Source organism: Asparagus officinalis, chromosome 4, assembly GCF_001876935.1.
Source record: "Asparagus officinalis chromosome 4, Aspof.V1, whole genome shotgun sequence".
In the NCBI taxonomy this organism is placed as follows: Eukaryota; Viridiplantae; Streptophyta; class Magnoliopsida; order Asparagales; family Asparagaceae; genus Asparagus; species Asparagus officinalis.
In genome coordinates, this window is record NC_033797.1 from 66795154 (window position 1) to 66820961 (window position 25808).

A 25808-nucleotide genomic window follows, 5' to 3' on the forward strand; every position below is an offset into this window, starting at 1 on the left:
GGACAAAGTTATTTCAAAGTGTTACTACCTATATTGCTTTGTCGCGTGATGACTATTAGTAGAGAGACTGGTTTTATAATGATTTGTGAGTTTTATTGGGCGTATTTTAATTGAAAAGAGAAGTAATCCATTGATCCTTGTCACTTTTTATTTATTTATTTATGCATCTCCAGAATTTCGTCTCTAATTTTCATTGCTGCAAAAAAAAAAGCACGCACTTCTAGATTATTTCAGATTGTGCCTTTTTCAGGTCAAAGTTGTATTCGTTCAGTAAAATGTTTGCGTCAATGCTTGAATTGTATTACACATGTATGTAAGCACGCCATTGTTTTGTTGTTTTCCAAGTCAAAAAAGTTTATCAATATGATGTTATATCAACTTAGCAAAAGAAGGAAAAAGGAACTCAGCAAAAATAAAAATATACACACACTCTCTCTCCCCTTCGAAAGTATGGGGGTAATTTTTGTTGGGAATTTAACGCTGAAACCCCTAATGCAACAGAAACGCAGTATAGAAAAAGTACACCAAGATTTAACGAGGTTCGGCAACTGCCTACGTCCTCGGGAGCCACACAGATAATTTCTTATTAATCAAACAAGAAATTATAATTTAGGAGCAGATCTCAAAACTGATATTTCTCAAATAAACACTGTAGCTATAGTGTTAATAATCAAAGGGTATGAACCCTTTCAATTCTCACTTGAGAATAAATACCCCACAATTAAAACCCTCTTTAGTTTTCTCTCTCTCTCTTCTTAAATCCCCCTTCAATCACTGTTGGAGTTGGGGATTAAGAAAAAAAATCGCAGCAGCGATTTTAGGGCAGCCGCCAGAAGAAAAAGTCGGAGGAGAGGGGGAAGCTTTGGCTGGCGACAGCCTGTCGCCAGCCACGCGAGCGTCCTTCTTTGACGCCAAGTTCGCAGGCCCCGAACGCAGAGGTCGGACCCCCCCCCAAACGCAGAGCTCGCCATCGCCAAACGCAGAGCTCGCCATCGCCAAACGCAGAGCTTGCCATCGCCAAACGCAGAGCTCGTCATCGCCAAACGCGGAGCTCGAGCTCGCCTGCGACCATCGAATCTCGCCTGGGCTACGCCTGCGTCGACATCGAGCTCGTCGGAGCTCGTCGCCGGCGGAGGTTTGTTTCCACCCCCATTCTAACAATCTCCCACTTGGAGACCAAACCGACGACAACAGGCTATCTCATCAAGCTCCTCTCCTGTGTGGCTCCGCCCTCATCATCTATGCATGAAGGCCAAGTTGGTTCGGAGATGGAAGTTGATGTCCAAACATTCTGTTCTTAGTAACCCTACTATTGTTAAATGGGAGCTACCGATGAGGGATGGTACAAGCTGAACTTTGATAATTCCAGTTGATTTTCAATCGCTAAAAAATGTATTTATCTCGGTACAACTCCTATCACCATTGCGGAATTAAGAAGGATTATGGTTGAAGCTTGGCGTGTTTTCGCTGAAAGTCACCTTCATTATTGATATTATTAAAACTTTAGTCGTTTACAAATAAATTCAAATCACGAAAATAAAAATTACAACTCTCTTGAAAATAAACACAAGATTCGTTTATCGGGCACAGGAGGACGAGTACTTCTCCTTAACATCGGAGCTGGTGCGTCGGGCTTCTGCGCACCATTCTGTCCAACAGTCTCTTCTGGCTGAGGATCTTCTGCATTGGGTTCTTCCGAGAGGTTATCCGGAACATCATCTGCATCTACAAATGTTGACTCGCTCTCTGAGTCACCGTCATCTGTCTTGTGCATGTCCTTATACATCACCTTCTCGTTGAATGTCACATCTCTGCACCTGATCACATTCTTGTTTTCGTTGTCCCAAATGCGGTAGCCGAACTCGTCTTCACCATACCCGATGAATGTGCATTTCTTGGACTTGGGATCAGGCTCATTCCTGCCTTGATCACTTATATGCACATAAGCTACACAACCGAAAACTTTGAGATGTGAGAGGGTTACCTCCTTTCCGCACCATACCTCTTCTGGTATTCTGTGCTCCAATGGAACCGATGGACCTCGGTTGATCAAGTAAGCTGCTGTGTTGACTGCTTCTGCCCAGAACTGCTTCGGTAGACCTGACTGCATCCGAATGCTTCTGGCTCTCTCTGTCAACGTTCTATTCATGCGCTCAGCCACACCATTGTGCTGAGGCGTGCCGGGCACGGTCCTCTCCATTCTGATACCGTGCTCATAGCAGAACTTCTTGAATCTGGTGTCTTCATACTCACCACCATTGTCTGTTCTGAGTTTCTTTACCCTCAAACCGGTCTCATTCTCGACCATGGCTTTCCATCTTCTGAAAGCCTCAAACACTTCTGACTTTTTCTTCAGAAAGTAGACCCATACTTTCCGAGAGTGATCATCAATAAAAGTCACGAAGTAGTGTTTCCCACCAATCGACGCGGTGGTTGTTGGTCCCCAAACATCTGAGTGAACAAGCTCTAGCTTCTGCTTCCTGGGGGGTCTGCTACTTGCCTGAAAGCTAACTCTCTTCTGCTTTTCAAGTATGCATTCTTCACACACATCAATCTCTACTGATTGTAAACCTGGGAGTTTTCTCTTTGTGTGCATAACCTTCATCCCCTTTTCACTCATATGACCGAGTCTCTGGTGCCACAGCTTTGAAGTCTCATTGCCTGCCGCAACTGAGATCGAACAACGTGCACCTGCTGTCATATACAGGGTACCAGTCTTCCTGCCTTTGGCAATCATCATTGCGCCCTTCGAAATCCTCCAGTCATCGCCATGGAAAGTCATCGTGTAGCCTTCACTAGCCAGCTGGCTTACTGAGATTAAGTTCCTCTTCAGGTCGGGAATATACCTGACATCCTTCAGCTCCCATACTGACCCATTCAGCTTAATCTTCACTACACCTTTGCCAATAATGGCACATGCTTGATCGTCACCAAGATATACATTTCCAAGGTTTCCGGGGATATACTTCTCGAGGAATCCTTTCTGAGAAGTAGCATGAAATGATGCTCCCGAGTCCAACACCCAAGACTCCTCCTTGCTCTCCAAAGAGCATATCAGCGCATCATCTCCTCCTGAGGTGGAAGCAACGTTCACATCTGCATTTGCCTCCCACTCCTCCCGTGCACTCCTGCACTGATTCTTGTAGTGCCCGGTTTTCCCGCACTTCCAACACTTGATAGCCTTCGAACTGTTGGGATTTCTGGATTTGGATCTCCTATCATCTGATCCATTTCCTCTGGTTGAACTTTTACCTCTTGACTCTGTATGCAATACCGAAGAGGTTGTAGCTTCACCCGACTCTCCCCGTCGGATCTCCTCACTGAGAACCAGATCACGAACGTCGTCAAACTTCAACTTATTACTTTCCGATGAGCTACTCACAGCTGTGACCGTAGCGTTCCAACTCTCTGGTAGAGAAGACAAAAGGATCAACGCTCGAACTTCCTCATCAAACTCAATATCAACTGAACTCAATTGGGTCGTGACTGTATTGAGTTCATTGAGATGATGTGCTACCGATGCACCTTCCGCCATTCGCAGATTGAACAACCGCCTCATCAAATGGACTTTATTTGAGGCTGATGGCTTCTCATACATATTGGAGAGTGCTGCCATAAGATCTGCCGTGGTCTTCTCCTTTGCAATGTTAAAAGCAACATTGCGGGTTAACGTCAAACGAATAACCCCGAGGGCTTTTCTGTCCAGAAGATTCCAATCTTCTTCCTTCATACCCTCCGGCTTCTTCCCCGAGAGAGGTTGATACAGATTTTTCTGATACAGATAATCCTCTATCTGCATTTTCCAGAATCCGAAATCTGATCCATCAAACTTCTCTATTCTCACCTTTCCCTCATCTGCGGCCATGGCTCCCACTTGAATCTGACTTCCTCTAGATCGTTTCACGCTCTGATACCAGTTGTTGGGAATTTAAACGCCTAAACCCCTAATGCAACAGAAACGCAGTATAGAGAAAAGTACACCAAGTTTTAACGAGGTTCGGCAACTGCCTACGTCCTCGGGAGCCACACAGTCAATTTCTTATTTAATCTAACAAGAAATTACAAATCAAGAGCAAATCTCTAAACTGAGATTTCTCAGATTAAACACTGTAGCTACAGTGTTAATAATCAAAGTGATGAACCCTTTCAATTCTCACTTGAAATAATTACCCCACAATTAAAACCGCTCTTTATTTCTCTCTCTCTCTCTTAATCCAGCCTTCAATCACTGTTGGAGTGGGATTAAGAAACAAATCGCAGCAGCGATTTTAGGGCAGCGCCCAGAAGAAAAAGTCGGAGGAGAGGGGGAAGCTTCAGCAGAAACCCTAGGTCGACGGGGGAGGGGTTTTATAGACGGAAATGACAGGCTGGCGACAGCCTGTCGCCAGCCACGCGAGCGTCCTTCTTTGACGCCAAGTTCGCAGGCCCCGAACGCAGAGGTCGGACCCCCCCCCAAACGCAGAGCTCGCCATCGCCAAACGCAGAGCTCGCCATCGCCAAACGCGGAGCTCGAGCTCGTCTGCGACCATCGAATCTCGCCTGGGCTACGCCTGCGTCGACATCGAGCTCGTCGGAGCTCGTCGCCGGAGGAGGTTTGTTTCCACCCCCAATTCTAACAATGAGGTGGCTGTACACTTCCCTGATGTGGATGAGGCTTTTGGTTCGGAGATGGAAGTTGATGTCCAAACATTCTGTTCTTAGTAACCCTACTATTGTTAAATGGGAGCTACCGATGAGGGATGGTACAAGCTGAACTTTGATAATTCCAGTTGATTTTCAATCGCTAAAAAATGTATTTATCTCGGTACAACTCCTATCACCATTGCGGAATTAAGAAGGATTATGGTTGAAGCTTGGCGTGTTTTCGCTGAAAGTCACCTTCATTATTGATATTATTAAAACTTTAGTCGTTTACAAATAAATTCAAATCACGAAAATAAAAATTACAACTCTCTTGAAAATAAACACAAGATTCGTTTATCGTCTCTTGCTTGCGCGCCGGTGCCGGGGTTTATCCGTGGAGGACCGCGGATTAGATCCAGTTGACGAAAAATTGACGGAGCTCCCACCTCACCAAGGGGGTATTTGCTTGAAGCGCTGAAATCGACCAAGCAAAATCAGTAGCTCTTCTCGAGATTAAGACCAAGGCTAATCTCAAGGAACGGACAGGGGAATACGGCTTCAGATCCTTCGAAAGCCTTTCTCTTTATGCTGAAGTTCGTCGGGATCTTACTTGCCCTCTGAAATTCGTGCTCCACTCTCCAATTCGGCAGCGTTTCGCCCTCTTGATGTCCGCCCCCGTGAATTGAGTCCCTAGACCTGTATTTATAGACTTCGGTTGGGGGGTTTTCCGATAAGAATGATGGATTTGGTCATATCTTCAGTTAATAACGGTCTAACCATGTTTGTAAATGATATTTAGGCAGTTAGGAACCCCTGGAACAGATAAATCCCGAGAAAACCGTTCAAACCCGTCGAAAACGCGTCAGGGGGTCAAAACAGCGCGACGGGCGCTGCTGACCCGCGGGGGGGGGCCGCGGGTCGGACTTGGCCGACCCGCGCGGGCACGGGTAGTTTGGCCTTTTGCTGAACTTTGTGTTTTCTGACTTTTCCGGGACTTGTATTCTCCACCAGTTTGCGTATTTATCCGTCGTGTTGACTTGTACACTCCACACAAGCTGATTGACGCGCGCATGCTGACCGACGTGCGCGTGTTGACCGACGATTGCGTTCGGTTGCTTTGAGTTGATCGACGCGTGCGTGCTGATTGACGTGCGCGCGTTGACTGATGTGCGCATCGCCCAATTGGATAATCTTTCTTGACGTGTCCACTCTTCATTTCGAGCTGCGTGCAGGACCTTGTAGGCAATTTTAGATGCCTACATGGTGAGATTCATTCTATACTATCTGATGGAGAGTTGTGGGAGGAGGGAGACTCTAGAGTTGTTATTCGGGCGATCACTAGAGGCATTGAGCTCAACATCGCCATGAGTTTGATAGAAGACGTGCGCGTCATAATGCTGAATTCTTTGACTAAAATTTCTCACATCTCCAGAGAAGGAAATAGGACTCCAAATTTTGTAGCGCATTCAACTAGGATCAAGCAGAAGTCTTTTTCCTTGGCGGATGACATGCCAAGAGAACTTGGTGAGATCCAACGGGTTGCATTGGGTTAGATAACATCCTAAGGGGTTGAGTTTGTGAGGTAGTTGACCTACGTCTGTAATTTACAAAAAGCTGCATATTATTCTTTTATCATAATAAAAATCCTCATAAATTAGTTCTCCGATGATTGTTAAATTTGATCACAGCTTAGGTGTTCAGTCAAGACTCTTTCATGCTAGACAACACTCAAGAAAGAAAGCCGTTCTCCTCTTAAGAAAAAAAAAGAAAAATAAATAAATAAATAAATGAATCCATCCCCCACTTCAACAATTATCCCTCCACGGAAAAAGGCAGCGAGATACAGCATGTTTTTCAGCTGCCACTATTAATTAAGAGACGCTACCCTGTATGAACATTATCAGCAAACAATTTGGCTAAAAGACGTATATATCTCAAGGGGACAAAAATCCATCAAATCATATATATTCAGTTCTGACGAGAGTTATGATATCAAGCCGAGCTCCTGATTTCATTTGAACTTCAGACAATTTCTCACCGCGAGTAGGACTTCATTAGCAGGGAGAATTGTGGGGCAAAACCAATAAATATTTCTTCCCTTGAATCTGATGTAATCTGCAACCAAAAAAAGCGCCTTAATATAACGTAAGTGAAATCATGAATAAAAGTAGTCATAGTATGACATGCTTACTTGAAATTATGCTCTCTGGCTATCTGCTTTTCTTTTTGCCATACTGGAAATATGTAGACCATATTTACTTGAAATTATGTGTTGGCACACTCAAGTAGAATTTAGTGTTCTTGAAATCATCTAGTAGTGGGTTATACCCATCTTTAGTCCTTGTTTTTGATGGCAAACCAAATTCCTCCATAAAGGCACCTGTGTCAAGCTAGAAGGAAAAGGAAAACTGATTGTCAATTTTAATAGTGAAAAATACCAAACAAGAAATCTTAAAGAAGGATAAGCAAAGTAGTTCATTCCTTAAAAACTAATTTGCACAGCTTACTGTTATAGTTCTTCGCTTCTTCACAGGCTTAGATGACGTCGATCCTTTCATCTCATTTGACCATCCAGAGCAGTGATGATCCATTCGCTCCAAGAGCCAGAAGTCTGTTGGGAAGAATATATCAGCATCACCCTGCAACATCCAACAAGTTTTCTAAGATTAGTTGATCTACAGACGCGGGGCCAATACTCAAACAATATGTGACCCATGCATATAGCTCAACATTAAATTCATGACGCAGATACTTTCTTTTCTACAAAAGTGGTTTAATGCTTAAGACCGCTATTTTCACGTGGTCAATATGGCTGGAATGATTAAGTTCTACATGTTACCATATGCATGTGCATTCTCTCAGAAGGATGAACTTGGTTGGTATAAGAAAATGCATACCTTTGCATCGAGATAGCTGCTATGGTCAACAGTTCTGCCATCTTTCTGTTGGGGGAAAAGTGATGGTTAGCACTTCGGAAATTTCTTTAGGAAGGACACGCGATAAGTAAATACTTAATAGCAGTCATTAAGAACTCATATTTGCTGAGTCATATGCACAAGTTACACGCACGACAGGTGCTCTAAACTGTATCAACATCTCTATGATGGAGCGTGTAAAATCATCGACCCCCATCACGAAAATAAAGTAATAAACAGTATGTATAGTCAAAATTTAACTTGAATTCTACACCTGAATCAAAATCAGCTGAAGGCTGAAAAAACAGAATTGCAGTTTCAATTTCTTCTTTGCTGCCCACCTAAGTTGGTAATTTTGAACTAGTAAAAAACTATGTTTAGCATGAACATATTCTCAACGGTGAACGTATTATATCATAGATATCTTACTAGAGCAAAATTTCTCTCTTCTTGTTTGTTAGAGTTTAAACATCTCATTGACAGAATCTAAGGCCTACAGGCCTTCAATCCATGAGTACGAAGGTGCTATTAAGGCCTGTTTTGTACCAAGACTAGCCCATGTATCCATATAAAAAACAAGAAATCCATATATTTATGGTCAGAGTATTAGTTCATAACTTAATTTTGTTGGGTGCATTTTACTATTCTTTAATGTTACACTTGTCCAATGATTTTTAGTTTGGTTACATGTAGGTGACATTCTTAGACCTTTTCCTTTACATGTTAGTGCTGACAGGCTAACATAAATAGTGCATTGTCTCCAGCAACCATTAAAATTTTCATATAATGGTTCTAGGTTCTTTTATTTGGTTAGGCATAATTATTGTTTCATAACATCAGCAAGCTTTTGCAGCGGTGTTGGTTTGTTATTAAAAAGATTACCTTAGTTGAAACAAGAGGAGCTCTGTCACCAGCTATTTTGATATCAGGAAGGTAGCTAAAATCAGAAGCAATAAGAGACATCTTCGGGAGAGCCCAATGCAGAACCTCTAATAATTGCTGCATCATCAGAACACAAGCAACTTTACAGAGCATTTCTTACCTGATGGAAAGGAAGTGCAATCAAAGAGCTAACTGAACAAACTATTCTGAAAGTTTCACTTACCAGGCAGCCTGTAGGCAACCATACTCTTTGAGGCTTTGGAAATACTTTCGACCACATGCTTCTTGCAGTTGAAATTAGTATGTTTTCATTTGCAAGCTCTTTATCCATGCCAATAATCTTGATGCACTGATCAATCTGTTTATCTTCTATCGGTTTATAGACCTCAGAGATTTGTGAACTTCCTTGTAGAAGGACAAATGTGGAAGTCAAGAAAATGATAGATAATACTACTATACTAGTATAGGCTTCTGAGAATTCACAGGACATCAGCATCAGACAAGTAGGTGATAAGTTGCAGAAACATTATACTGAATCATGTTTAAAAAGCGGAAGTGAGGGGAAGCTTTGACCCCCCTGGAGGCAAGGCCCTATGCCTCAAGAACACTAATATTTATTAAAGTTTAAAAAAATACTATATATCAACAAAAGTGAAAGGTAAATAATTTTGTAATTTATGCACATATAAAAAACTTTAGTTTGCAAAAGATTCATGCATTTAATTTAATTTTATAGGTCTGAGACATTGTACCATGCCAGGATGATCAGCAAAATATTTGAGAGGTGTGCTAGAAGAGTAGTCCAAACTAACTTGAGGAGAGAGTTGCTATTGGAACTTCTCTTTTTTATTTATTTTTTATTTTATTTTTTTGTTATTGATCAAATATAAACAAGGTTATTGATAGCGGATAGCGTCGTATAGCGGTGAAGCATCACTAAGGCTATTTTGGGCTATTGCGACAAAATAGCGGTAAAAAGTATAAAGTCAAACAACAATCTAATTTAGATATGTATAAATATTAAAAAATTATAGAAAAATCTAGAAAATCTAAAAGTGCATATTTGACGATTTAAAGAGATCCTAAACATAAAATAGACATGTAACTGTCATATAATACGAAGATGACTAGAGAAGGAGTCAAAGAGTCGTCGTCTTCGAGAAGATGAGCTGAGCAGTGAGAGGACTGCAGTAGGAGGAGTTCACGGCCAGAGGAGGTGAGAGGAAGTGCTGAGGGAGGTGCCGGAGGCTATGAGAGGCAGCGGGAATACGCTAGAAACCGCAGGAGGCGGTGGGATGCAGTGGTTGCGGGAAAGTGGATTTTGCCCGCAGTTGTTTGTTATTTGCCGCTATGACGCACTATTGGCCGCTTTTGTGAGCGGAAAGCGCATATTCCGTAGTATGTCACCGCTATTGAGTGAAAACGTAGCGGGAAGGGCCCGCTAATGCTATTAACGCCGCTATTGCGGCGCTATTTACTGCTATTTATAACAGTGAATATAAAGGTTGGAACACATTATGATTTGGAAGATTGGGCATTTTTTAAACTGCATTACGGTCGGTGAATGGAAAATATGCAATTCCACATGTTTCTCCAAACAAAAGAGAGAAGCGTGTGGCAATAAGGTGAAGCAGGGTAAAGTAAAATATTCTGTAATAAAATCAATTTGCATAACATAAAGGGGGTAAGCCTGGTTTGAAGGGGCTTCTATACCGCTGTGATTAATTCAGTAGTCCACTGCAATCCTTCCTAATAAGATATGCCACCCTCTCTGCATTCTGAGGTGGCCCCCTTATCTTTAATTGTAACGGTGGCAAATAAACAGTTGAAAGGGAAAGACATTATCCCTCTATTAGAACATAAATATTATAACCCTCAAACCTCACTACAACTTCAGAGTTTTGGTGCAGTTGAAGAGACCTTTAACAAAAAAAATAGAACACCTGCGCATAGGACTATTTATTTGGAAACAAAATAAAAAGTTTAAGTAATTCTTATATTATGATTAAATTTCAGTGCCTTTCATTTTTGGCTGCCATTAATATCTAAGCATCACCGTATCTCCGTGCTATTTGTGTGACCAGCAGGATGTTCATACTACCCAATTCTAAGCATGATAATCTTCAATAAAAGAAATTTGGAGAAAAATAGAGCATGCATTTGACAAATGATTGAAAATAAACGAAAAACTATTGATGAAAAGGGGGAAAACTTATATATACAGGGACAAATTTGAAGTGTTAACCTGTTCTGTGCTTTTTCAAGCCAAACCTCCATCCATGGAGACCCTTGATTTAGAGAATATACAATATCATGCGGAAGATTGTCAAGTACCTAAGCATTAAGAGTTCACAAATAAATAAAAGTGGAAAGCATATCAAGAGATAAATAATGCAACAAATATAATTTGTCACAATTACTAGCATCGCTAGATGTTTCTTTTACGTGTCTCTCTAAATAAATATCATCAACCAAGCCCTTTATGAGGAGTGGGCCAATGTGGAAACACACTGGTAAAGCAGGACCATCATGAGGATTATTGATTTTATGTTCTCTCAGCATTACAATCTACTTTTAATTGTTGAACTTGATGATTTCTTGATTACAGGTTTACCGAAATGACAGTACGGCATTCCATAACCCTAAATTATTTAGACTTAACATAAAAACAAAATACAAAATTTAAAATTTTAACTTTGAAGAATACACAGAGGATTATAATCTCAAATCCTTTTGATACCATAAAAACTGCCAGAGTATTGTAAAAGATAAGGACAAATGCAAACGAGATACGGGCCAAACTGTCATCAGATCAGTGCACCATACAAAATAAGATCTGAATTGGCCAGCTAAATTAACAAACTAAATAAATGACCAACTTCTAGGAATGGTAGAAAAGTTGTTATCCCGATACTTCGTTTTGGGTGCCGTATTCGTATCCCACATGCGTCAGATACGGATACAACGTGGACACTGTATGGACACGTGTTACAAAGCAAAAGCAGATTTTCCCATTACATGTAACCCTACACTGGTTTCTTTGGTATATCAGGCTTAAAACGAAGAGTTTTCAAGCCGAAAAACAAAAGCCATCAATTAAAGATTTGAAAAATTCCCATAGTACCCATGCAATCAAAGTTAAACCCAATTCTACCTTTTCTTTCCCCTTCCCATTTTATCTTCTTTGAGTTCTTCCATAGTATCCCATGCAATCAAAATTAAACCCAATCCTACCTTTTCTTCTCCCTTCCCTCTTTATCTTCTTCGAATCCAGAAAGGGAATGAAGGTCTCTACTCCCAGTTGTGCGCTCAACGACCACAGAAAATCTTAATTCTTTGTTTGACTTAACTTAATTCTTAGCTACATAATAAAAGAAAATACAAATGTAATAGGTATTTTAATTTATTTGATCTAATGTAAATTATAAATATATTGCATTGTCCCCTTATCCTACCTTTTTACAAATCTGCCATGTCCCGGGTCTCCAATTGCACCCGCACCCGCACCCGAATCTGTGCAACCCAGTAGAAAAGCTTCTATGGATACAATGCCACTAGATTAATGGTATGATCCGTGATATGGATATGGAAATGTGGTACTCTACTTTGAACAGTAATCAGTACCAAGGAAGTAGGCATAATGGACTCAGAATTCTGGGTCATGGTACCTAGGAAATTTTGGTCATTTCAATAATGATGCATGTATGTATGCGTATGACAGAAAGAAGACACATATAAGTTTGAAGGTTAATAAAACTGAGGATCATGAACTAGAAGCTTTCATCTTTTTCAGAATATAGAAAGCAAACACTTTCAGTTAGAAAAACATTACTGCAATAACTAATCAAAGTCAATCTCTGATTTTTGAAAGCAGACGCTCCACTGACTATTTATGTTATGTAAGAAACTAGATTTGACAGTTGAGACTCTTGACTCTTCAAATTGAAAGATAAAACGCGAAATTTCTTTTCAAAAAGCTGTTTCTAGCATGATTTCACAGAACTGAGAAATAATAATAATGTACCTCAAGCATTATAACCCAACATGGCTCAGGCTGCACATCCCCTGCATAAATTGAAATAACAATCGATACTAGAGTTTATGATGAAAAACCAACATATATTCAACTTGTTGATTGAAGGAAATTACGTAGATCAATAACAAAATTATGAGCAGTTGAAGGAGAAGATTGGGATGCTTGGAAGAGCTTACCCCATCCTTTTTTGTGAGTTGCATCACGACATTCTACACTGAACCTAGATGAATGACTCTGGACTTCCCCAACAGTTTCCAGCTGCCTTTTGGCAAGAGAAGGACTAATTTCCACTGAACTATGGGTGAGAAAAGATCACAGTTAGTACTTCACACAAAATATCTTCCACTGATCTCATGTAATAAGAGGGAAAACTGAAAGGTTCGTGTCACGCCCCAGGCTCGCCATCCCATGGACGCGATGTAAGCCCAGGGGCACATCGTTTGGCTCAATCTATTGCCAATGTTCTACTTGACTCCTTGGACTTACGTTATAAACCATTCAATCACTCAATTAATATCCAATGTGGGACTAAATTTTGGGGTATCACAATCACTCCACCTTAATTATGCGACGTTCTCATCGCGACATGACAATTGGTTCGTCCGAGTATCATCACCATGCAATGTGGACTCTAGAGGTGGCTCCAATGGGTTTCTAGATGTGGCTCCCACCGCACTCACGCAATATAGTATTTGATCCCGCATAGCACTTAACTCCATATTTCTGGCTAGCTAACTGATCTAATACCATTTGTCACACCTAGGACCCGCGGGCCCATTGGCAAGATGTATCCCCTAGGAGCCACGAGGTGCAACATATGTTTTAGCTCAATTCACTGCCAAAATCGACTAGCCAATATTGCACTTGACTCCTTGGACTAACATTATAAACCATTCAATCACCTAATCAATATATGATGTAGGATTAAATATTAGGGTATCACAACCACCCCACATAAACCATTCAATCACCTAATCAATATATGATGTAGGATTAAATATTAGGGTATCACAACCACCCCACCTTAATTACGTGACATCCTCGTCGCGACATGACAATTGGGTCGTTTCAGTATCACCACCAGGCAATGTGGACTTAGAGGTGGCTTCTATGAGCTTCTAAAGGTAGTTCCTACCATACTCACACGCTGTAGTACTTAGTGCCGCATAACACTAAGCTCCCCAGTATCACCACCAGACGATGTGGACTCTAGAAGTGGCTTTGATGAGGACATCCAGATACGTGCATGTGACTTTCGTCGTGTTTATCAGCGTAGGAGACATCGCGTTTCAGCATTGTGGTTTTGATTTTCAGTTAGTAGTATTTCAATTGTAATAGTTATTTGAATTTTGAATTTTAGTTTTGGTTTGGTAGTTAAACAGTTTTAGTAACTGGTTGATTGTGATTGATTGTGAGAGATTTTTGTGAGATTTTGAAAATCTGTAATTTTCTCTATTTAAGGGACTGATGTAATCAAATGAATTATTGAAGATTGAATGGAAAACTATTCTTGTTAGCCTAACTAATTTGTGTGAAACCCTAGGCTAATATTGATCGTTTTCTTTTTTTTCTCCAGCCGACAAAATATCTTCCTTCTTACCCCACGTAAACACCCCCCCCCCAGACCGAGACCCATCTCTCTTCCTTTAACCTCCGTCCACCGTCCAACTCACCAATCCAGAAAACTTTCAGCGCCATACCTCTTCCCAAACAGCCAACGCCTGACCACCAGCAATGCTCTTCCGCAATCCGCCTAGCATCAGCGCCTCCCAGGCCTCCCTCCAAATTCGATCACCTCAGCCGCGATCGCCCCTCCGCCGGCGCCCTCCTGCGCCCGTTCGTCAGTCAACCTCCACAACCATGACGCCAGCTCCTCTCTGCTCTCCTCAAGCCCTGCGACAGCCATCGACCACCCGCCCCCTCTCCCTTTTCATTTGTCGTCAGCCCCCTGCTCTCTTCCTTTCCGGACCACACCCCTTCTCCTCCTGTCGCGCCTCAATTCCTCCTTCCCCGACAACCTTCAACTTCATTTCCAGCAGCGCCCATCCTCGCTTTCCCCTATCCTAAGCAGCCCCTGAAACCCTGATCCCCACCATCTCCGAGCGCCTCCAGCCACATCCTTTGCCTGAGCCCGCCACCTTTCAAGCAGCCCGACACCCAACTCCCCTCACTTGCTCTCCTCTCTGACGAGCAGCCCCGTCAACACCGACTCGAGTCTGGTCCTACGGCCTGTTGGTGTATGACCGATCCTGAAGCTGAAGACGCTCAGTTCGTGTATGATCCAGAGACCGGCGTAGTTGATTTACAGCTCTCAGTGGTTCGATTATCAGTTGTTCGAGACTGTAGCCGTATACATTGAGCGTGTGGCTCCTCAGATTGCCGAGAGCGTGGAGAGTTGTTTGGGGATTAGCTCGTAGCATCGACGTTTCTATCCAGACACGCCGATTCATCCCAGTTACGTAGCTCTCGGAGGAGAACTGCCACTCAGATTTGGTGTCGCTACACCGCCTCCAGAGGTCCCTCACGTCGAACTAGTTCAGCCCGATGAAGATTTAGTTTTCTTTCGACCCAGTATTTTCGAAACCGCTATTGCGTGCATGTTACTATCAATATTAATATCAATTACGATTGTGCTATATTCTATTTGATTTAGTGAGCGAGTGATTCCGTTGCCAAGTATATCTGCAAATCTATATATTACGAGTCGAACTTTATTAAGAGAAAAAATCATTACATTTATTATCTGAATAATTTACAAAGGTCCAAACTTAGTACATTTGTAACTTTTGTTCAAAAACCATCTGGAGCTTCATTTTATTCTCGAGCTTCCTGCCTAGATAGATCACTGATTTGGTGAAGCATTGTTGTCTCTATTCTCCATATCTGCATACACATTTCACATCAGGCTCTTACTGCACTCACGTAATGTAACACTTAGTCCTGCTTAGCACTTAGCTTCACATTTTCGGTTGGCTGACTGCTCTGATACCATTTGTTAAGCCCCGGTTCTCAGAACTCGTTGGCATGATGCAAGCCCTGGGACCCACAAAATGCAACACGTGGTTTGGCTCGAGACTAGTCAATTTTGACAGTGGATTGAGCCAAACCACATGTTGCACTTGATGGGTCCCACGGCTTACATAGCTCGCCTCGCGAGTTCGGAGCGTGACAGTTCGTTATTGCTAAAATATAGACAACGTAAACTGAGGAAACCATGCAAGTCAATATTGAAACCATGATAAATTTGAAAGTTGTAAGATGACAGCCAACCATGAATTGGGTGATAGGCTTGTACAATAAGCTTTTGTCAATTCCATTACTGAGAAACATTATAATAGCAATGTTCAACATCAACATGTGGTTTTAATACAGATCATCTCCTAATCTCTAAGGATTTATTTGGCGTAAATATCTAAGAATGACACTACCAAGGGCTCCACTAGTAGATGATGACTGTTGACTTGGTGTCCCCGTGTTTGTAGATGTCAAACACTGATGTTAGTATGAGATACATTATTACCTAACAACCCGAAAGCTTAAACTTTAGGGTAAGATGGTCCTTGACATGATATCACAGTACACCAGGTGTTATGGAATTCTAAGTCCATCCTTATCAAATATAAAATATATTTATTCACTCGTCTTGTGTCTTTCCGTGAGGTCTACAACGTCCTGCGTTATAGACCTTTCCAGTTATTAATATGCAATGAGGGGCTCAAAGTTCATTTACACGCACCCGTACAAGGCACAATATGATGCATGCACCTGAGTGAAGCAAGGCGGAGGCACACAACACACATAATTTTTCAAGACAGATAATCAAGCATGATAAAGAACATGTTCATGAATATTCACATAAAAAACATCAAAGATAAAAAATATCTATTACTAATCACAAAATATGGTCTTAATTCATAAGCTAGCACACCCAACATATTGTTGAAGTTCATAATTTTCCAAATCAAAAGTTAAATCAAGAGTAATATCAAAGAAAATTCAAATACTAAGTGAGAACGAGTTAGGGTCCTCAATCAGGTTACTAAAATGCATAATGGATTTATTTTTCTGGATATGGATTATGGGGTATAATGACCCAACTGAAATGTTATAGAACAAAAATATAAGGCTATATGACTGTTATAAATAGCGGTAAATAGCCCCGCAATAGCGACGCTAATAGCGTTAGCGGTTCCTTCCCGCGACGCTATCGTCCGCTACGCTATCGCACAATAGCGGTGACATATTGCGCAATGTGTCTGTTCGCAAAAGCGGCTAATAGTGTGTCATAACAGTAAATAGTGAGCGATTGTATTCGAAATTTGCTTTTTGACTGCTATTTAAAAACGGTTTGAGGCTTATTTTTTAAAATTAAACTCAACTCTTGACCATTGCATTCCACCGTCTCCTGTGATTTTCAGCATACTCTCGCCATCTCTCATCCTCTGGCACCTACCTTGATACTTCCTCTCACCTTCTTCACCGTGAGCTCCTCTTAGGGCAGTCCTGTCACCGCTAAACTATTCTTCTCGAAGACGATGACTTTTTGACTGCTCCAGTCATCTTCGGTATTACGTGATGGTTACATGTCTATTTCATGTTTAGGATCTCTTTAAATCATCTAATATGTACTTTTAGATTTTTTAGATTTTTTTTTAATTTTTTTAGTATTTATACATATCTAAATTAGACCGCTATTTGACTTTGCGCTTTTTACCGCTATTTTGCCGCAATAGCCCGAAATAGCCTTAGCGATGCCTCACCGCTACGCGACGCTATCCGCTATCGATAACCTAGGCTATATCTTGCACGCGTCCTGTGCAAAGCACCCTCGGACAGGGTGCTCATATAGCGCTTGCGAGGCGCAAAAAGGCACTACCACTTCAGATGTAGAGTGCTTCGCCACCGCCCCACATCGTAGGGCGCAATGAGATGCGTGCCTTAATCCACATGGAGGCATGGCCCACAAATTCCAACATGAAGGAGAATGTTAACTTGATATAAAATTTAAACTAACAATCCAGAAGCTTAAACTTTTGGGTGAAGTATTTTCTGACAAGGGATCTAGAGAAGGCATTGATTTGCCAATATAAAAAAATTTCATACACCAGCTCCAAAAAAATTATATGTATGATGGACCATCCTGATGGATGATTTGGACCATTTGTTATGATTTTCATGTCTTAACTAATAAATAGATCACAAAATCATTTTGATTTTAGTACAAATTTTCCTATTTATCAACCGACCTTGTATGATCCTCTAATGAAGTACCATTAACTTTTCAGCCAAGGTGAAAAGTCTCCAAATCACATATTTGTCATCAAGGAACGTTACAGGGTACAAATATGGCAAATGTTGTAGATCATCAATTTAGTTGGTTCCACGTCTTTGGCGGGCAAGTGTAAAAACTTTCTTACAGTGGCGCTCATTTCGCATATGCTACATATATGAATGCCCTCATAATTGCATCCTAAAAGTTTCACATAGAAATAGATGAATATGTGCATATATACCCAGATATAAGTACAACTAAGTACAGAAATTAAATATCTTTTCTTAACCAAAACATAGATCACAATATGGCAGCAAAAACTTCTATTTGATGCTACTTGGACACAAGACAGGTGATATCATTGATTCCAGATAGAAATAAAAGACTGTTCATTAGGTACGTGAGTTAAGGTAGGAGTCAAATTGTTTATGTGCGTTTATGATTTATTATATTTAATAATTGAGTCATCAGAGTTAAAGATAAATTAGAACTTCTATTAGCTTACTTATCAAAATTTTGGCACCAGTCTCCTCTTCTAGAAATCACAACAACGACAACGAGGTCTTCATCCCAATATCTTGGGTCAGCTACAGAATTCAGCTAAAACAAATCGGACATTTTCTGATATTATTCCTTTTACAATGACACCTTACCAGCAAGAGAAGGACTGAGAGATCTAGACATGAAGCAATTGAGCTAATCTTTGTCTTGCTAGTCTAGAACGGCACCAATACAAGAAGTAATCACCTTTTATATCACCTTGATCAGTCAACTGGAATTGTATACATTGTTTATTGCCTTGATGAAAAAGTTAAAGCAACTGGTGCATCAAAAGATTTCTTAAACATCTGACCTTGTTTTAAAGTAAACAAAAGCATGAGAATAAGCAAAGCAGGATGCGACTGATTCTTCTAACTGCAGTTCGAAATTGTTATGGTTTAGAAGTCCCAAAAGGTCAAATCTCCAACCCCACTCTTAACATGACTTTAAGCTTTCGACCTTTCCAGTTTGGGATGCAAGGAAGCATGAAAGAATCATATGGTGGAATCTGCAAGTTTCTAGATCGAATTCTAATCTCTGGGAAGGAGAGAAATGGGTAAATATTCATTACCAACACAATTTAATGAGCTTTTAAAACCTCAGGCATTTAAGTGAAATTTGGATCTTGTGTTTGAACAAAACTAACGGAGTATGCACATACAGTTGCTACACCATATATATGATGCAGTCCCCCACATGAAACTTTTAGTACACAGGGCAACTGTCTCAGCATACAAAATTATAATACATATAGAAGCATCGTAATAAGCGCTTGCCTTGGGGTGCCTGCAAATGTGTTGGGTATGTGCTCTCCACTGCTATCAACGCCTAGCTGAACCTTAAGGCTACCCTTGGGAATATATAATAAAAACCCTAACCCTATTATGAGATCTCTTGGGCTTATATAGGCCCTACACAACTTACACATAACCCCCTCCAATCCAGCACTCTCGAGGGCATTCTGTTGATTAGTGCTGCCGCGGTCAACACTGCTTGTCCCCATAACGTTTTTGGGACATTCATGGAGATCATCATACTTCTAGCAATCTCTAAAAGATGTCTATTCTTTCTTTCCGCTACTCCATTTTGAGCAGGTGTGTATGGACACGTAGTCTGGTGTTGTATTCCCTGAGCTGACAAGTATTCCCCAAACGTTTTGTTAGTATACTCCGTCCCATTATCAGATCTTAATACCTTTACCACAGCGCCGTATTGAGTCTGAGCATACCTATGAAAATTTTGAAAGCAACCAAACACTTCACTCTTATTTTTCATCAGGTACAACCAAGTAACACGGGAGAAACAATCAATAAAAGTAACAAAATACTTGTATCCATTCATAGAACTTGTAGAACAAGGTCCCCAAACATCTGAATGTATCAGTTCGAATATACGAGAACTCCTATGACCAGAACTTACGTAAGAACTTCTAGTAAGTTTTCCAAGCTCACATGCATCACATACAATGTGCTGCTTATTTGCTTTTTCAAATAGAGATGGATACAACCTACTTAAAACATTAAAAGATGAGTGTCCCAAACGCTGGTGATGAAGCATCAACACACTCTCAGCACTCATCTCAGATCCTACTTCTACTCTCTCTATCATTGACACCAATGCTGAATCCAGTCCTTCACGATCCAGATACCACAGTCCACTATGCCATGTGCCAGTCCCAAGTCTCCGCCCTGTCCCCTTCTCCTGAAAGATCACCTTGGGAATATCAAAAGAAACAATACATTTTAGTTGAAGGATGATAGCACTAATGGATAAAAGGTTGACTGGAAAGGAAGGAGCATGCAAAACATTGGACAGAGTTACAAAACCTATACAATCGACTGTACCCTTACCAACCACTGGCTGAAATGTACCATCAGCTGTTTGAATACTATCAGGCGATGCTAGGTGAGTATATGATGAGAACTCACTAGCATTACCTGTCACATGTCGAGACGCACCGGAGTCGACTATCCATTCTGATGATTTGTCGGAAGATATGGAAGCAAGAGCATGTATGTCATCAGTACCTTTGGTCGGATGAGCATAGGTAGCAGTGTTGCCTCTGGCGAAGAATGATGTGGATGCCTCCTCTGTCCCACTCCTCCTGTCTCCATCCCCTGCTACTTGCTGCTTTCTCCTGAGTATCGCCAGGAGCGCCTGATCCTCCTCAGTAAAGATCACCTCAGCTTCTTCTCCTCCTTCTGCTATCATCAGATTCGCCCGGTTGCCTGCTCCCCTTCCACCTCGTCGACCCCCACGGCCACGACCACGCCCTCCGAACTGTCCACGTCCACCCGAATCTCCTTCCTTGGGTGGTTTGGTGCAAGCATGCCTTAGATGACCCACTTCACCGCAGTTGTAGCACTGCCGAGTCTCTCCCCTGGATCCATTATTGTTAGATGCTGCTAAAGCTGACTTCACCACAGGAAGTCCACATGTCCCTGCCTGCAGCTTAATGCGAGTCTCCTCCTGGATCATAGCCGAGACAGCCTCCTCAAGCGAGGGAATTCTCGGCTGAGCTAGCAGTAATGCAATTCGCTGAGCGAACTCTGATGTCAATCCCTTAAGAAACACCATAATCCTCTCCTGTAGAAAGGCCTCCCGCTCTTTACATCCTGGGTCCTTGCAGCTCGCCCGGGGGAGAAAATGATCATAATCCAGCCACAGACGCTCCAGCTCTGTAGCATATTCTTGTACAGTCCTCTCTCCCTGGACTGTGGCGTCAATCTCTCCTTTAATCTGGAACACCCTCAGGTTATTCCCCACTCCATCATATGTCCTCCTCAACTTCTCCCAGACGTCCTTCACCTTCTCAATGCCATCTACTGTGGCGGCGATCGTCGGGACCAACGAGTTGAGAAGCTAGATGTACACCAACATATGAGTGGACTTCTACTCATCCCGTCCTCCCGAGTCCTCATCCGGTTCTGTCTTTTCTCTAGTCAAGTACCCCTCCAGGTTCCTCCCTGCAAGGGTGTATCTCACCCGTCGTGACCAACTCAGATAAGTACTCGGTCCATCAAGCTTCAGATCGATGGTTGGAAGCTCCAACTTCTTTGATGGTCTTGTCGCGCTTTCATCAGCCGACAACTTCATCAACTTCATCAAAGTTGACACCTCCGCAGGGTTCAACTTCTTGATGATCTCCTCCATCGATCAAGCTTCAGATCCAACACATGTTCACCTTTCTCTTCAAACCCTTATTGTGCGCAGTGAAAATTTCGGCAGCACTTCTGCTGCACAACAAGAGTAAGATCTCCAACAAATTCTCGTTTCTCAGAGGAAACAAGAACCAAAAAAGTGATATATCTCATCGCCGTGAGATATATACTCTTCCTGCATCAGTTCGAGGACTGATCGAGGGAACCAAGTGGACCAATGAACTCGAGTCCTAGATGGTGACGGGGGGTTCGAGTGGCAGCCAGCGGCTAAGGGGGGAGGTTTGAGGGGTTCGGCGTGGTGAGGGTTCGTTGTGTGAAGGGTTCGGGCTGGGGAGGTTGGGTCTGCAGGGGCTGGGCAGCAAAAACAGGAAGTGGGGGGGGTCGGTCTGCAGCAAAACAAAAAAAAACAGGGAGGGGGTCGGAACTGAAGGGGGGGGTCGGGGAGGGATCGTGCTGGGGGGATCGGTGCTGGGGCAGGCGAAGCGGGGTCGGGAGGGGATCGGTGCGGGAAGGGGGGCCTGGGCTGCCGACGAAGTGGGGGGGGGGCCTTGGACTGCCGACGAAGGGGGCTGGGGGCTGAAGGGGGGTCGGCTAGGAGAGGAGAGGGGGGGGCAGCTCCTGATACCAAGTTGATAATAAAAACCCTAACCCTATTATGAGATCTCTTGGGCTTATATAGGCCCTACACAACTTACACATAACCCCCTACATATATTACTAATGTCAACATATAGCATTAGCATTCACTCTTCTATCTTGAAGCTGGGAGTAAGACACATTTAGAACACACACATCCAATATGACAATAGTTGCCCTTGTGGCATTTTTATGTGGTACGTTAGTACTGGACCAAAGGTTGTGCTCCTATTTATCTTATCCATGTTGTCATGTCATGTTTATATCTTTGTTGGTGTTTCATAGCTTAAAGGATTAGGAGAACAAGTATGAGTGCATATACAGCATCAATTACCTGTGCTCAAGCAAACACAAGTCTTTGAAAATGTTGTGAACTGTGCTTCGATAGAGGCATTATGAATCTCTGGAGGATTATGCACTGTCGGTGTGTCATGATCGCATTTATTTCAATTCATGTAAGCAAATCTAAGTGCAGAACTTAAGTAATAAAAACCCTAACCCATCTAACCCCAACACATAATTCATCATATGGTCATCAATTAAGCCTTCTCCAATGTCAAGTGTCGCACTTTATGGAGCACCAAAAAGATAGAAAAATCAAGAATTGGAAAATCTTCAAAGAAAGACTATACCAGAAAAGCACACATGAGAATATAGAGATTATAATAGAAGCCTAAAAGGAAGGTTAAGGTAATCTTCCTTATTTGTATGCAAGTTGAGCTCATCAAACTAGGCAGCACATCTCCATAACCCCATAAATAAATAAAAATCCAGAACGAGGAGGTGACAACAACATTGTCCATAGGTATATCAAACAAAAATCAGCCCTGAACAGGCCACGTAGTGAATCACCTCATAATTATCAGGAATAAATGCAGATCAAGTAACCTATCTTGTCACTTGAATCAATCCTAAGAGAACACGGTATATGTATAACAGTATGAATATGCAGACATGTTTACATCAAACAACAACATTACTTTCACTAATTTATATTATTTTTAGCTGTTTGTAGTCTTCAGTTACTGATACTTGGCAAGAAAAAGAAAGATGCTCATGTACATCTTTCAACGTGAGCTAAAAGAAAAAGAAAAGATATGACATACGTGTAAGTCATATTATTATATACTTTTGGAGGCGCGTTTAGCATCATGTAGTCCATTATACACTTCGCGCAGGTTCCGGAACCACCCCCTATTTCATATATCTAAATAAAAAAAATGATAGTACATAGGTCAGTCACAAATAATAGAGAAATGAATAACAAATAGATAATCTACAGCATATAGCCATTTGTCATCTGAAATAATAGGGATGTAAGAAAACTCAGCTTATAAAGTTTTAGGCAACATCAAAACAACAATTTGGGTGAATACTGTTTTAATAGGCAGGTAACAACCAAACTGAATTGTTGTTTTTCACCAAACAAGTTAAGAAAAAGCTGCAAGTGTCATTTGTGCGCACAATGGATCAACTTAACAGCCACATAAATCTATTCCTCAGTTTCTTCACTTTCTTGTTAAAGCATAGAAAATGGGTAATGCAGCAAGTGTCAGAAAATAATATGGGAATAAGGAAAGACGTGGATAGGCAGTTTCTTAGGTTTCCAACCACCAAAACAAATGCTTAAATGTTGAATCATTTTTCACACATATTCAGCTACTTACAGCCAGCATAAGAGTTATACAAGATAAATAGAATATAGTAGTATATGGTGATCGAACGATCCAAAACCATAAAGAGCTCCAATACCCTCTCTCTTTAAGTATAGCATCTCAAATTATACACAATTACAAAAACAGCCCTCTTAAGATTCTTAGTCAAGCTGACCTATAAGTATCATATACTCTCATCCTGCTAAAGAAATGTATTTCACTCTTGAACTCCCCCAGTGACTTAGCAAATAAATCAGCAAGATTATCAATGAACGCACACGCACTATCTTCACGACTTTCTCCAAACTTTATATTAAACAAGATGGCAATCAATGTGCCATTAAGATTGGATTTTTTACAGTATGGATCACAGCTTGATAATACTTCAACCAGAGTAACTCACTAGTATCTGTTATCCTGAATTTAGGTTCTACACAGGATCTAGCCACAACATTCTGCTTCTTACTTTTCCAAATCCGGAAATATCAAATTAGCTCCATAAAAGACAATACCAATGGTTAATCTCCTATCATGTGGTGAATTAACCAAATCTACATATGTAAAACCTTCAACATTCATAATCTATGATTCTGAGACAACAATCCCTGTCTTGAGCACATTCAAGATTTCTTCAAAATTCAAATATGGATTACGAAAATTCTTATAACCAAGGTTGCTGATAGCGGATCGCGGCGCGTCGCGACGAGGTACCGCTAAGGCTATATCGGGCTATTGCAGCAAAATCGCGGCAAATAGCGCACAGTCAAATAGCGGTTAAATTTAAATATATTTAAATATCCTAAATAATAAGAAAATTCATAAAAAAAATCTAAAAATTCAATTAGTTGTAAATTTCTTGTATTATCAGTAAATAACAATTAGTAGGCTTGTTGTATGAATGAAACTATGAAGAAATTCAAGAAATATAGCATCATAATATGTGTGATAGCGGGTTTAGCCGCTTTTAACCGCGAAAATCCGCTTTTAACCGTGAAAACCCGCTTTTAACCCGCTAAAATCCGCTTTTACGTGCTATTCAAATGAATAGCGGATTTTCCCGCTTAAGCCAGCCGCGAAACCCCTATGCGTAGCGCTGAAGGGCCGCGACCGCTATTCGCGCCGCTATAGCCCCGCTATTGGCCGCTATTTACAACACTGCTTATAACTAGTGCGTGGAGTATGAAGAAATTGACACACTACATTAATTGCACATGAAACATCAGGTCTCATGACATAAGATAATTCAATTTACCAACCAACCTGTGATATCAAATGAGAAGATCAAGCAACTCTCGACTATTTGCTACCAACTTTCTATTAGCCTCAGTAGGTGTATCAACTGGCTTGCATCCCAACATACTTGTCTCGCTCAATAAATCAAGAGCATATATCCCTGAGATAAAGAAATAAAATATCCAGGCTGTTCAACTCCATTCCATGAAATATCTCAATTATCCCAGATCCTTAACTGGCACGTCAAGTAGGTCATATTGCAAGTCAAATTTTTGTCCATGATTTTCATGTGCAAGAAATCGGCGCCTATTGAAAGAGTTGATATCAGGATGATAGCTGAAAGTAAACTTTTGCCAGATATCATGTGATCCTTCTCAATTGAAGTTGTGGCACCAGATTGAAAGGTGATGACAATGATGATATCGTGATTAGCATACTAAATGAGGTAAACCAAGAGTATAATTGGATAAAACTGACATAAAATTTAGTATAAATTAAAGTCAGACTGCATCGCGATTTCGGACAGATCCAAAGACAATACAATAAATGAGCTCCAGACTCCAGGTTTGGAGTTACATTGACTAGTTTATTTCTTAGCTTTTACTTGATATTGGATATGTTATCAAATCTATGTTTTTGCGCAATTAACCTTTTAGAATCACTGTTTTCTTGGAGAACCCAACATATTTCATGTTTCAGTTGAATAAAATCTTCATATCAGAAGGAACAAAGATAAACATAGAAGAAATTGAACAAAGTTGAGAAAGGAAACATTACCTTTAATGGGACAGAGAGGTTAGCTGTTCGCAGTATTGCTTCTGCTATACCATGTGCATACCAAGGCTGCAAGAACAA

At 41.2% G+C, this 25808-nt stretch overlaps 1 protein-coding gene across 1 annotated transcript in view; it reads right to left on the bottom strand.

Annotated features, from left to right (window-relative positions):
• Window positions 6376–25808, bottom strand: part of LOC109837632 — a 21287-nt gene continuing 1854 nt past the window's right edge. The window contains exons 5-15 of the mRNA XM_020405954.1: window positions 25731–25796; window positions 23172–23272; window positions 12633–12751; window positions 12445–12485; window positions 10666–10754; window positions 8644–8821; window positions 8421–8537; window positions 7521–7565; window positions 7131–7262; window positions 6815–7013; window positions 6376–6738 (exon numbers count right to left, since the gene is read on the bottom strand). Of these exons, the coding sequence (XP_020261543.1) occupies window positions 6879–7013; window positions 7131–7262; window positions 7521–7565; window positions 8421–8537; window positions 8644–8821; window positions 10666–10754; window positions 12445–12485; window positions 12633–12751; window positions 23172–23272; window positions 25731–25796 (1023 nt within the window). The 3' untranslated portion in view covers window positions 6376–6738; window positions 6815–6878. The remainder of the gene's footprint in view (window positions 6739–6814; window positions 7014–7130; window positions 7263–7520; window positions 7566–8420; window positions 8538–8643; window positions 8822–10665; window positions 10755–12444; window positions 12486–12632; window positions 12752–23171; window positions 23273–25730; window positions 25797–25808) is intronic.